The sequence below is a fragment of the Rana temporaria genome, chromosome 3, assembly GCF_905171775.1.
Source record: "Rana temporaria chromosome 3, aRanTem1.1, whole genome shotgun sequence".
Lineage (NCBI taxonomy): Eukaryota > Metazoa > Chordata > Amphibia > Anura > Ranidae > Rana > Rana temporaria.
Genome location: NC_053491.1, coordinates 364,939,996 through 364,954,959, shown reverse-complemented (window position 1 = coordinate 364,954,959; position 14,964 = coordinate 364,939,996). Strand labels below are relative to the sequence as shown.

Below are 14,964 nucleotides of genomic sequence, written 5' to 3'. Positions count from 1 at the left end.
GTCTTGAGATATTTCTTGGCCCAGTCTTGACGTTTCAGCTTGTGTGTCTTGTTCAGTGGTGGTCGTCTTTCAGCCTTTCTTACCTTGGCCATGTCTCTGAGTATTGCACACCTTGTGCTTTTGGGCACTCCAGTGATGTTGCAGCTCTGAAATATGGCCAAACTGGTGGCAAGTGGCATCTTGGCAGCTGCACGCTTGACTTTTCTCAGTTCATGGGCAGTTATTTTGCACCTTGGTTTTTCCACACGCTTCTTGCGACCCTGTTGACTATTTTGAATGAAACGCTTGATTGTTCGATGATCACGCTTCAGAAGCTTTGCAATTTTAAGAGTGCTGCATCCCTCTGCAAGATATCTCACTATTTTTGACTTTTCTGAGCCTGTCAAGTCCTTCTTTTGACTCATTTTGCCAAAGGAAAGGAAGTTGACTAATAATTCTGCACACCTGATATAGGGTGTTGATGTCATTAGACCACACACCTTCTCATTACAGAGATGCACATCACCTAATATGCTTAATTGGTAGTAGGCTTTCGAGCCTATACAGCTTGGAGTAAGACAACATGCATAAAGAGGATGATGTGGTCAAAATACTAATTTGCCTAATAATTCTGCACTCCCTGTATACAGTATATGGAAAGTGCTGCGTAAACCGATAATGCTCTACAAGTACCTGTAATAAAAAAAACTAAATAACGATTTATTCTCAGTCCCGTGTGCTACCTAGTCTTTTATTCTGAAACCAAAGCCCTGAAAAAGGAGGACTGGCGAGCTCTCGAAATGTGTTGGAAACTCCTATGACTCTCACTTTGGCAAATCAAATTCAACTGAACCTATTAAACGTAGTTGACACTCTCACTTCCTTTCTGTCTTTTTGCAGGAATAATAGTGAAGATAGATCTGTCCATTGGAGACACAGGTAACAAACAAAACCTGACACAGGTTTTAACTTCTCCACACTCAGGAACAGCGGAATAAGGTTGGCTTTACTTTAATAATCTGGACATTCCCTGAGCCCTGCACTCACCTGGTCATACTCAGAGGCTCCAGGATACAGGGGCCACCCCAGGAACAGCTCAGCGATGACACAACCCAGAGACCACATGTCGATGGCTTCGCAAAACGGCAACCCGAGGATGATCTCTGGAGCCCTGCAAAACATAACATAACATAACAATGTTAAGGAATAATTATTATTATTTAGGTACTTATATAGCGCCGTCAATTTACGCATAAAGGAGGAGAGGTCTGAATACAGCACAAAAAAAATCACACTATTTGTTAGGCATGCTATAGCCCCTGCATGGGCATTCCTGATGTCACAGAATTGTTTTGAAAAAAAATCTGCATATTTTGTATTCAATCCATCTAAACAGGAAAATAAGCAACCTGGCAACTCTGGGATTTGATGCCCTCTCTTCCACTGACAGGGGTAGTGATGAGCTGCCAATGTGCTCTAGTAGATATAAAGCACTTGTTACCCTTAAAACCCCCTGTTTTACCTGAAATACTTGGTTGATCCTGCCTGGTTCTGCCCTCCCCTCTTCAAACTGACCACTGTTTATCATGGCTGCTGAGCCCTGACACCGTGGTCAGTTTAAGTGCCTCCATCACCTGCAGCTCTCTTGTCCTCTGTCCTCCTCCCTCCCTGCCTGTCAGCTCGTGAGAGTGCCGTCCCCTCCCCTCATGCTGCTGAAATAACATTTAATGTGTCATAATGTGTCATATAATGTGTAATATAATCTCTGTGTTGTATTTAAAATTTTCTCCATTGTAATAATTATGGTGTGATATTTGTATTTTTTGTTTATTAGAAGGCTGAGACCCCAAGTGGATAGAATCCCCTGAGGAAGCGCAATATTAGGGCGAAACATGTTGGGATCCACGTCTATACTGCTGTAAACAGTTCCCGGACCGTATCTATGGGTTATAAGCCTATTTTTGAAATATGACTTTTTAGATAATTTTGCTAATAAATACTAAAGAATTTATTTATGTTGCTTCTTTGGTTTGATTTCCGTTATAGTCACATCCAACCTGTTCTGTCTATTTCAATTAACTGCTATAGAGCTACAAATGCCGGCATGACCTGAATTGTTCCTGACTGATGCAACAACAAAGCAGAATGTGCAGCTTGTCAGCCTAGAACTTGTTTGGAGGTGTATGTGCAGTATTGTTCGGGACGGTCCCCATTTATATAGATTATTGCATATCATATAGCTTGTAGTAGTTTATCACATTCAACTTGACTTGTACTGTAATATCATCAATAGAGACATAAAATGTATATACTGTAATATTGTACAGTATATAACTGCCGTGCAAGTGGAACTGAAGTCCACCTGTTCTCTATTGTAAACTATTAAAGTGGAACTAAACCCCTGGATTTAATGGTTTCCCAAAATAGTTACATTCAAGGCATGCCGTGAATCATAACCGTCACAGTCGTTTATTTTCTCAATGGAATTGTCAAACCATCAAATGGCTGGTGTAATAACTGATCACACGTGCAGCACCACCATGACAACAGCAGATCAAACAGTGGCTAATATGACAGCTTCCTTGGCTGTAAAGGATAAGCGGGTGTAGTTCTGCTTTAAGAGAACAAGGACAAGGTGCTCAATAAGGGCAAAGTAACTGATCCGCTTTAGAGCAGGGAGGGTAAAAATACACATACCTATATTCCAGATGCTACTCCACCACCCCACTGAAGCCCCATCCATGCGACAGCGACTCACCTCTGAAGCCTCGTACACACGACCGAAAAAACTCGACGGGCGAAACACATCGTTTTGCTGTCGAGGATCTCGGCGAGCCAAATTTCCCCATTCCCGTTGAGGAAAAAGAGAACATGCTCTCTTTTTGGCTTGACGAGATCCTCAACAGTTTCCTTGTCGAAAAGTGTACACACGACCGGTTTCCTCGGTAAAAAAAAAAAAAAAAACAGCAAGTTTCTTGCTGGTTTTTGCCGAGAAACTCGGTCGTGTGTACGAGGCCTGAGGCTCTGAGTTTTTTATTGTAAAGGTGTGGAAAAGTCATCAGCATTAGCGGGCAAACAGGGCACTGGACAGGCAGTGGGTGGTAGGTGAGTATTTGTCTTAATTCGGTAAGGTACAGGTTTTCTTTAAAGGTAAAGGTTCTGCTTAGGAGAAAACACCAAAGGATGCCTAACAGAAAAGACTCTCTGGTGCCCAGGGCTAGACTGGGACAAAAAATAGGCCCGGGCATTTTGGACTGAGCTGCCCATTTTTTTTTTAACTAATTCCGGATGCTCGCTGTAGTTGTACTCCCCTGTACGAATCCCCTGTACGAATCGCCGTCGCCTCTGGCGGCACGCACACTCATTCGCGAGCGAGGGAGCCAACCAGCAGGCAAAACAGGGATCTGTCAGTGTAAACAAACAGATCCCTGTTCTGTCAGGAGAGTAGAGAGAGATCGTCTGTTCCTAGTGCTCAGGAACAGCGATCTCTCTCCTCCTCCCAGTCAGCCCAGCCCCCATACAGTTAGCAACACCTCCCAGGGAACACACTTTATTCCTCCTCCGACAGGTGGTCTAGGCTACCAGCCAACTGTCCCTCCCTGAACGCCGGCATCCTCTATTGAACGCCGTGAAAGGTGACACACTGCAGTGGGAGGATTACTCAAGCAAAGTACATTCCTGCCCATGTCACTGTCCCTTCCTGGAGGCCCGCACCAGTCCCAATATGGAAGTAGAAAACAGAATCTGGCTACAAACATTGTGTAACAGAATTTGTTTTCTGTCTTCCTCTGCCAGGTTTTTACAGGCGGCTACCACTGAGCACCAGCATCATGTTCCGCAAAGAGGCTGAAGAGAGGACTGGTTTGAGAGGACTCAGAGAGTCTTGCTCTGTCTGTGTCACTACCTAGAGGCCCAAATGGCTTGCCCAGAGAGACCCGCGGGTGACAGCCAGGTGCATGATGTATGCGATAAAGTCACATATTTTATGTTGCGGTTCTCACCCTCTAGAGCTCTCTGTCACATTAGTCAGCTCTTGTTAGGAAATGCAGCCCGGCGGCCCCCGGCCCACAGGGCAAAATGCCCGGTGTGTCCTATAGCCAGCCCGGCCCAGCTGGTGCACCTCTCTGATTTAGTTTCACTATGTGACTGGTGCCTGACTTCAAGGCTAAGCTCCACTAACTAATCGTCTATCCAATGACAGCGCCCTATTGGTCCCTGATATTGCCTCATTGAATGGTGTAATTTAAAAAGGAACACAGGTCCTCTTTGACGCACAGCTCAGCTATAAGGAAAATGCTCTCCCTGCCAGAAATACAATGTTTTTGTTTGTTTTGGCTCTGCACCAACAGTACAGTCACAGCCCCATTCCAGGGCGATTTATTTTCTGTTCTGCCAGCGCGATGCAGTGTCGCGCGGCCGCTGCAGTGTTAACAGAGCTGAGAAAATGATTTTTTTTTTGTCTTTTCCATGTGGGAACTTTTCCTGACCCTGTCTGTAACCGCAAAACCAGCACAGAGTACAGGAGGAGGAGGAGGGAGGGAGGGAGGGAGAGAGGGAGGGGGCGTCTAAGGGGGAACACGAATTTGTCACAGTGAGGCCATTGCTTTCTTAATGGGGGCAAAAACACTTCCGCTGTACAAATCCCTCCTCCCCCTGGGAGTACAATAGGGGGGCAACATAGAAACCAATGAAAAAATGCAAAGCTACCAAACATTATATAACGATCCTGGAATTTGAATGACGTTAGATTTGGACCAAATATTATGTATTTGGATGTCTCAAGCTGAATCTATTTCAGTGTTATTTTTGACACTTTGGATTGCCAATAGGTTTCTGCGAGCCAAAGACTGATTCAAAGGTTGTTTCTGCCTTATACATGATTCTGCTGTTCCCTAAGTACCCCGAGTTTGACCAACAGTCCCACCCGGTCCCCCCTTCTATCCCTCATAGTACTGTAAATGGCAAGGGCTGTTTTTTTGGCCCCATCATCTCATCTGCCTGCCAGGCGCTTCCCAAACCATCCTGCACAATGTTGAATCTTCTATTGACTTCAATGGGACTTTTGGTTCAAGAATTCCAAATTTTGGAAATAAAGTGTGATGCCATTTCTTGTGAAAAAAAAAAGTGTGATGCCTTGTACAAACGATCGAAATTTCCGATAAAAAAAAGTCCAACGGAATCTTTTCATCGGATATTTCGATGGTGTGTGGGCCCCACCGGACTTTTTTCCGTCGGAGTTTAGAAATAGAACATGTTTTATTTTTTCCGATGGATTAAAATACTATCGGAAATTCCGATCGTCTGTGTGGAACTCTGACCGAGAGAACTTATTTTTTCTCGGCTCGTCTCAGTGTTTTACGTCACCGTTTTGGACGGCCAGAATTTGGTCTAACAGTGTGTATGCAAGACAGCTTGAACAGAATTCCGACGGAAAATTCCATCGGATTTTATCTCATCGGAAATTCCGATCGTGTGTACAGGGCATGATAGGACTTTTCAGAAGTTAGCTTCTCTTTAACCACTTCCATACAGGGCATTATCACCCCCTTCCTGCCCAGACCAATTTTTAGTTTTTAGTGCTGTCGCACTTTGAATGACAATTGCGCGGTCGTGCAAGGTGGCTCCCAAACAAAATTGACGCCCTTTTTTCCCCACAAATATAGTTTTCTTTTGGTGGTATTTGATCACCTCTGCGGTTTTAATTTTTTGCGCAAAAAAGAAGAGCAACAATTTTGAAAAAACACAATGGGGGTTATTTACGAAAGGAAAATCCACTTTGCACTACAAGTGCAAACTACAAGTGCAAAGTGCACTTGGAAGTGCAGTCACTGAAAATCTGAGGGGTAGATCTGAAATGAGGGGAAGCTCTGCTGATTTTATCATCCAATCATGTGCAAGCTAAAGTGCTGTTTTTTATTTTCCTTGCACGTCCCCTTCGGATCTACAGCAACTGCACTTCCAAGTGCACTTTGCACTTGTAGTTTGCACTTGTAGTGCAAAGTAGATTTGCCTTTCGTAAATAACCCCCATTATCTTTTACTTTTTGATTTAATAAATATCATAATTTTTTTTTTCTCAGTTTAGACGGCTACGTATCCTTCTACATATTTTTGGTAAAAAAATCGCAATAAGCATATTTGATCGGTTTGCGCACAAGTTTTAGCATCTACAAAATAATGAATAGAATTATGGCATTTTTATTTTTATTTTATTTTTTACTAGTAATGGCGGCGATCTGCGATTTTAATTGTGACCGTGACATTGCGGCGGACATATCGGACACTTTTGACACATTTTTGGGACCATTCACACTTAGGCCCCATACACACGATAGAATCCATCCGCAGATAAATCCCAGCAAATGGGTTTCTGCGGATAGATCCTATGGTGTGTACACTCCAGCGGATCTGTTTCCGCGGAGAAATCTCCTCTGGGATGGATTCCACCAGATCGGATATTTGCTGACATGCACAACAAATCCATCTGCTGGAATCCATTCCAACGGATGGATCCGCTCGTCTGTATAGACTCACCGGATCCATCCGTCCAAAGGGATTCCCCGCACGCGTCGTAATGATTTGACGCATGCGTGGAATTCCTTATATGACAGCGACACGTCATCGCCAGAGGATTTCCGCGCGGATTTCAATGCGATGGTGTGTACACTCCATCGCATAGAAATCTGCGGAAATCTTTGAGAGGATTTATCCGTGGAAATGGTCCGCTGGACCGTATCCGCGGATAAATTCTCTCGTGTGTATGGGGCCTTACACAGAGATTAGTGCTATAAAACTGCACTGATTACTGTGTAAATGTGACTGGCAGGGAAGGGGTTAACACTAGGGGGCGCTGAAGGGGTTAAAAATGTTCCCTAAAGTGTGTTCTAACTGTAGGGGGAGGGGGACTCACCGCTGACAGGACATGGATCTGTGTGTTTATTTTAGTAATTCGTTTTTTTACAGTTTAATTTGTTTCTTAATTTTTTTCACAATGCTTTTTGGGGGTGTTGGGGCACTGGACAGTGTTGATAGGGCAGGGGAGAGTGGTGTGAGGTTTTTATTTCATTTTTTTATACTTTCAATTTTGTTTGTGTTTTTTTTACAATTTCTTCTATATATATTTTTTTTGGGGGGGGGCTTTGGTGAGATGTCAGCATATAGACTTGTTAATTTTTTAACTTCAAAGCAGAATATATATATATTTATATATATATATATCTATCTGCTCTGAAACAAAGTAACACAACATAACAAATAAAAAAACACTGTGTATATGTATATATATCTATATCTATCTATCTATATATATTGTCCTATGTAGTAAAGAGTTTTTTTTCTTAGGAAAATGGTGGCGCCGGAGACTCAACACAAGAAGGACGTTTGTTCTCTAGCGTTTGAGAATTCTCCCATTAAAATCAATGCAATTTGGTCCACCTCAAAATGGCCGCCAGCCAGAGCCCTAATTACAAGGACTGATTGTTTAGTGTTATAGAGGATGCTAGGAGCGGAAGCTGTTTGTGGGGACAGAGTCAGTCTTCACAGTTGTTCCCCACACCGATCATTTCCAGGAGATCGGGAGGCGCTTGCAGGTGTGCGGGAGCCACCGCAGAAATGGGGGAGTCTCCTGCACCTCGCGGGAGACTTGAGATGTCAGGACTAGTATGGAAAAGAAAAAAGGTAACAGAGCTCTCTGCAGGGACAACCCAATCTATACAACAGGTCCACTCATAGGTGCCAAGGCTCGATGTGTCCCAACACACTTGAATGCAACATTAGTAAGAAAAGCAGGCAAGACTGTAATCCTTAAAGTGTCGTTTATTGGTACATCAGAGTGACAATAAAACAATAATACTGACGCGTTTCAGCTACGACTAAGCCTATTGCCCAAACGCGTCAGAACTATTGTTTTATTGTCACTCTGATGTACCAATAAATGACACTTCAAGGATTACAGTTTTGCCGGCATGTCTTACTATTATCTAAGGACTAGTAGTCTACATTTTTGTTTTAGGGTTTAGATCCAATAACAGGCCAGTTGTTATGTGCATTCAATATATAGTAAAAATGTGTAGCCTCTTAACTGTATGAACTTACCTGTAATGATAGTATCTGGTATATGAATAACTTTTGCTTTTTTCCCCTATATATATTTATATTTTTTCTCCACATTTACATACAGGCCAAGCTGTCCAACAAACGTCACAGTCACAGAGACTGGTACAAACTATTTAAAACTGCCAGGGCTGCTTCCAGCAATCTGCCTTTACCCCTATGGTTTACATCCAACAGAAATAAACCTGTCGCTGTAACTGCTTTGAAAGGATTAGCCAAAGTTTGCCTTTAATTTGTGTCACTTAAAGCGGAGGTTCACCCTATTAGGTCACTTTGTTTGATATAACAGTCCCCCCGGTGTGCCTGACGATTTGGCGGTTCCAAAAAAATATAAAAATCTACATACCCCCTTTTCAGCATCTCGAGCAGGCACATCCGGGTTGTAGGGGTTCGGGAATGGGCGTGTCGGCTAGCTCCGCAAAGGATTTTGGGAGCTAACACGTGTGTCTCTGGACGGTGACGAGACACAGCAGCTAGAGAAGCAATCTCGCGATCTTTCGAACGTCACCTGACTGCACGCGGTCAGGTGACGGTCATGTGACCGGGGGCGGATACAATTCTCCCATAGTAAACATAAATTTATATGCTAGGCACAGCGGGGAGTGTCCTTTTCAGGACGCTGCCGGCCGTTGTCCTAGCAACTCAGCAGAGTTGACGGCGCGCCTCGCCGTCACACTGCGCATGCGCGGGATAGAGCGGTGAATGCTGGGACAGCATTCACCGCATCCCGGAAGATCCTGCAGGACGGCTTCAGAGTGCCAGTAGTAAAGATGGCAATGTCCATCAGAAAATTTTATAAAATATCTTTCTGGGCGATATCGTAGTGCTAGCGGCAGCGAGGATGAGACTGGTGAGTACTATTTTCTATGTACCACCAGCGTGACAAAAAGCTCTTTAAAAAAAACTGTTTTCCCGCGGAACTCCCGCTTTAAAGTAGAAGTATACACATAAATTTGGATAGAGTAAGGGAGGGCTATAACCCTTGTCAGTTTATTTTTGCCATCTGTGTGGCACTTCCTGTCCTATTGCCAAAACAGGAAGTGGGAGGAATTCCCTTCAAACTAAGGAAATCCATTGGGGTCTCCCAACTGGAAGATTTCCCCTCTATTACTGTTCTGGGGACAACCCAAAATTTGGGATTTTCTTTTACTTTTCGTGATAATAGAGAAGGGGAATCTCCCTAAGGGGGGCAGAGGTAGCCATAAAAACTAAACAGGTGTTCTAATCCATCTCCACTCTATCCAAAACTAAAAATAATAAAATAAAGTTTCACCTTTAGTTCGCCTTTAACTTGCACTGAAATCTATATGTCAATCTAAGACAAGGGATGGGGGTGCAATCTCACAGCAGAGTGAATAGCGTTGGCACCCCCTAAGGCTGCATTCACACCTAATCGCGGCGTTTTGTCCCGCGAATTGCGGCGACAAATTGGGGCGCTTTGTACCGCGATTTGCGGCGACAAAACACCGCGATTTTAACCCCCATTAACCCCCAGGTCCACATCTCCGAACGCCGAAGCCGCCTGAAAAAAAGGGTCCGGGACTTGTTTTGAGCTTCAGGCGTTCGGCGTGGAGATGTGAACCATCTCCATAGAGGGCAATGGTATTTCTCCCCTCCAGCGTATCGAGCGTCGGGCGTAAATACGCCTTGGTGTGAATGGAGCCTAAAATGCAGTGGACAAATAACGCCTCTACTAGCAGGATCAACAGGGAATAAAACTGGTTCTTGATGACTCATAGTACCATTTAAAGCGGAAGTAAACCCAACGATTAAATAGTTTCAAAAAACAGTTACATTCCCGGCATGCCGGAAATGCTAACTGTCTCATTGGCTGTGCTCTCAACCAAACTGTCACACCATCCGATGGCCGGTGCCATAACTGATCACATGTGCAACATCATGGCAGTTGAAGATAAAACAGAGGCCAAGATGGCAGCTTCCTTGGCTGAAAATGATAGGGGGGTTGACTTCCACTTTGACAAAAATGGCAGTTGCTATTCTAAGTTCTTCTGACAGTTCATGACAGTTAATATTTAAACACTTCCATTGTCCGTCCATAGACAAGCTAGGTCTGCTAGCCCCAAGCAGAAAGTTCCAACCCTGCTCAAGAAGACATTGAAAATGGTCCATCAGTAACATCTGACCACAAGCCACAGCTAAAGCCTCGTACACACAACCAAGGAACTCGACGGGCGAAACACATCGTTTTCCTCGTCGAGTTCCTTGGCTGTCGAGGAACTCGACAAGGCAAGTTTCTCCATTCCCGTCGAGGAAAAAGAAGACATGCTCTCTTTTTGGCTCGACGAGATCCTCGACAGTTTCCTCGTAGAAAAATGTACACACGACCGGTTTCCTCGGCAAAAAAAAAATCCCAGCAAGTTTCTTGCTGGTTTTTGCCGAGAAACTCGGTCGTGTGTACGAGGCCCAACTTGTAAGCTGCACTTAAAATGGTTCAGAGTAGCTATCTGTAGCCATACAAGCAATTGGTGTGTGGTGTGTCCGTATCCCCCTTCATATTTACTGAGTATAGCTAGGACAATTTCTTTCCTGGCCTCAAATCAGGTTATGAGGAACCCTTATAGAGTCTCAGTCAATCCATCAGCACCTATATGATTGCTTTACTGGTGTACCTCAACCATAAAAACATCATTCCAGTTCTGGAGGACAGAGGAAAGTCACCGACATGACACTCATACAAGAAGATAAAGCTGCTGATCTACAAAATCAACACCTCATACATGCTATGTAAGCACTATGATCCAATATAAGTGCATTTACAATACAATATCTGGCGGGAAATGCACTTAAACTGGTTCCAAAGCTAAAATGTTTATGTGCCTTAATGCATTCCCTGCATTAGGGAAAAAATTAGCTATATTCCCCCTTCTCCCTAAATACTTACCTGAGTCCTCAATTGATCCAGCACTGTGTCCGGCTGCATCTCTTCCCTTTCCCCCTACTCACAGGGCCTGAGGCAGCCATTGGCTCTTGCTCCTGTCAACCAAATGCTATGAGGAGGGAGTTGGGGGTAGGGCCAAGCTGCTCTGTGTTTGTCTATGGACACGCATTGCCTGGCTCGGGATCTAGCACGCCAGTGTGTACCACCACAGCAAGAAGCTTGCTATGGGGACAGACACAGAAGAGGAGTTGCAGACAGTGCCAGCAGAGCACCCCAGAAGAGGAGGTTTGGGGCCACTCTGCGCAATACCCATAACCCCAATCGCATTCTGCGATCCACCAATCAAAACCTACTCCAGATACCCAAAGCCAGATACAAGTCCAAAGGAGATCGAAGATTTGCAGTCCAGGGACCTCGCCTGTGGAATGCACTACCAACCACCATCCGACTGGAGTCGGACCACTTGGCCTTCAGGAGAAAGATTAAAACCCATCTCTTCTGAGGTCAAGGGGTTCCTTACCCATGAAATGGATACAGCGCCCAGAGGCGATTCAGTTCGCATGTGTTGCGCTTTACAAGTCTCTCACTCACTCACTCAATACAACTGCAGAAAAGTATAAGATGTTTATTTTTGCTTTAAAGTTGATTTTTGTAACGTCATTCTATATGTGCAGCGGCGCTTTGCTGGCGGTATAGCCGCGGTGCCCATTCATTTCAATGGGCAGGAGCGGTACACACACCGCTCCAAAGGGGGGGGGGATTGAAGCAGGAGTGCCTCTACAGCAAAAGGCTTGCTATTGCAGGCACTCAGCAGGGGGAGGGAGCCAGGACCAAAAAGAAGAGGATTAGGGCTGCTCTGTGCAAAACCATTGCACAGAGCAACTAATTAGAACATGTTTGTTATTTAAAAAAAATAAAAAATTCCAACCTTTAGAATTACTTTAAAAAGCCAGCCATTCAGGCGGAAATTGTGGTAAGGGATCATATGTGTATAATGTACTATACAAGTTATATTACCTGTCGTGACTTTTGTGTGTCTCAAGTTACTTTATGTTCTAAGATGGATGTCTTATTGAGATAAGCGTTTGTAATATTGTCAAGCGTATTTGACATTCATTTTGCATATATTTTATATGTACATTTGTTCCTTATTTTGTTCTAATATAAGACTGTTTTAAAGTAAAAAAAAAAAGCCTTAGGCCCCGTACACACGACCGAGAAACTCGACGGGCAAAACACATCGTTTTGCTCATCGAGTTCCTTGTTCGGCTGTCAGAAAACTCGTCGAGCCAAATTTTCCCATTGCCCAACGAGGAAATAGAGAAGATGCTCTCTATTTGGCTCGACGAGTTTCCCGACGGGTTTCTCGGCGAAAAGTGTACACACGACCGGTTTTCTCAGCAGAATACGTCTCCCATCGAGTTTCTTGCTGAATTCTGCCGAGAAAACCGGTCGTGTGTACGGGGCCTCAAGCTCCAGTCAGTGACTTTGCCTAGGCTGAGTGGATGTCACCAGTCTGCTGCAGGTAAGAGGAGGCATTTTCTCAATCCCCTCTCCACCACTGATCAGATTGCAACATTGTAATTTTTTAGCAAGTCACAAGATGAGAGGCTGCAGCAGGGGCTGATCTGTGTCATACATTTGTGATAGCAGCCAAGAACTGTACAGGGGCCAGGCTTTACATGACTCATGTCATCTCTGAGCCAGTATCTCAGTCCAGGAAATTGATAATGCCTGAACAAAGATGGCATCATCATTTAGTAGAAAAGCAAATGAAGGCATTGTCAGGGGAAGCACTGTGATCTCTGTGAGAGGTAGAAAATACATGGAAATGGTACAATGACACATTACTGAGCTTACTGCACTTAAAGCGGGAGTTCACCCTAAAAAAAATGTTTAACATTAGATTGAGGCTCATTTTGTCAAGGGGAATCGGCTAGTTTTTTTAAAATCGAAGCAGTACTTACCGTTTTAGAGATCTTCTCCGCCGCTTCCGGGTATGGTCTTCGGGACTGGGCGTTCCTATTTGATTGACAGGCTTCCGACGGTCGCATCCATCGCGTCACGAGTAGCCGAAAAAAGCCGAACGTCGGTGCGGCTCTATACGGCGCCTGCGCACCGACGTTCGGCTACTTTCGGAAAATCGTGACGCGATGGATGCGACCGTCGGAAGCCTGTCGGAAGATTGTCAATCAAAATAGGAACGCCCAGTCCCGCAGCCCATACCCGGAAGCGGCGGAGAAGATCGCTCTCTAAAATGGTAAGTACAGCTTGGATTTTAAAACAACTAGCCGATTCCCCTAGACAAAATGAGCATCAATCTAATGTTAAAAATTTAGTTTTCGGGTGAACCTCCACTTTAACATAAATAATATATCTGATGACAAGTCCACTTTAATGTTTTGTTGCTTAGAGTGTACAAAGTTTCCTTTTAAAACAAAAAAGTATGATTCATTTTTGTTTTCTTTTTGTCTTTATTTTTTATTTTTTCTGACCAGCAGGGGGTGCAGACCACTCCGCACCGCGTTGCGGAGACTTGGGAGAAAAAAAAAAATATCCCAGTTTTAGCAGACAGTCGTGATCAGGGTGCAGAAACAGGGAGATGACAATGAGAGACGGAGGGAAAAGGAGGAGAAGATTTGTGCAGGCAGGAGGAGGGGGGAGGGGGGGGGGACGCAGCGCGGCAGAGCGAGAACAGACAGAATCAAGACTCTTATTAACCTAATTAAGCTCCACACTAGTCTCTGCAGACATGGCGGGGTTCATCGCACTGGCACATAATGGGTTACGCCAAATTTATCGGACAGAAAATAAAATGTATCTGTTTTAAACCCCCATCCCCAAAAAAAAAATGAACAAACTTAAAATTCTATATCTAAGGCATTGTTGCTTTTTAACCTCCATTATTTAAAAAAATATTTAAAAGTCCTCATAATGTAAAGAATTTATATTGCCATGTCCATATGTTTAAAGAGGAACTGCAGTCGGCTCACATAATTTGTAATAAAAACATCTTTGCCATTCAGAAGCTTCCCTCCAACCACTTTGCATATTATTTTATATATACTATGATTCTGTACTTGCCAAATATGTTGCAGAAATCTCCCTCCACTGAGTCTGGCTGCATCCATTTTAACTGTGGGCAGCTGAAGCTGCTGCCTGTTCACTTCCTGGATTTACACAGACACACCTCCAGCTCTGCAGCTCTCATTGCCCCTCTTATGACTCATCCCCCCTCCCTTCCTGGCAAACTCTCACAAGAGTGAGAGAGAGAGAGCTGTGCATGATGTCATAAGCCTAGGCTTTTTACCAGACAAGAAACAGGAAGTGGGCTGTATAAGGTATTTACTGGCAGAATTTTTTTTTTTTTACTATATTATTGAAAAAATGACTGAAGGTAAATATAAAAGTTTATTCTGCTTATATTTTGCCATCCCTGGTTCCTCCTTCCCCCTTATCAATAATTAAATTTTTAACCACTTCCATACAGGGCATTTTCACCCCCTTCCTGCCCAGACCAATTTTTAGTTTTCAGCGCTGTCGCACTTTGAATGACAATTGCGCCGTCGTGCGACGTGGCTCCCAAACAAAATTGACACCCTTTTTTCCCTACAAATAGAGCTTTCTTTTTGTGGTATTTGATCACCTCTGCGGTTTTTATTTTTTGCACTATAAACAAAAGAAGAGCGACAATTTTGAAAAAAAAAAAACACAATATCTTTTATTTTTTGATTTAATAAATATCATAATTTAAAAAAAAAAAAAAAAACGTTTTTTCCTTAGTTTAGACCGATTTGTATTCTACATATTTTTGGTAAAAAAAAAAAAACGCAATAAGCGTATTTGATCGGTTTGCGCAAAAGTTCTAGCTTCTACAAAATAGGAAATAGAATTATGGCATTTTTATTTTTCTTTATTTTTTACTAGTAATGGCGGCGATCTGCGATTTTTTTTTTTTTATTGTGACCGTGACAT

At 43.6% G+C, this 14,964-nt stretch overlaps 1 protein-coding gene across 3 annotated transcripts in view; it reads right to left on the bottom strand.

Annotated features, from left to right (window-relative positions):
• The window catches only part of HIPK2 (homeodomain interacting protein kinase 2), a 106,060-nt gene that overhangs the window by 36,712 nt on the left and 54,384 nt on the right, over positions 1–14,964 (bottom strand). For all 3 annotated transcript variants that reach the window (XM_040345396.1, XM_040345398.1, XM_040345397.1), the window contains exon 3: positions 1,027–1,150. In XM_040345396.1, coding sequence (XP_040201330.1) covers positions 1,027–1,150 — 124 coding nt within the window. The remainder of the gene's footprint in view (positions 1–1,026; positions 1,151–14,964) is intronic.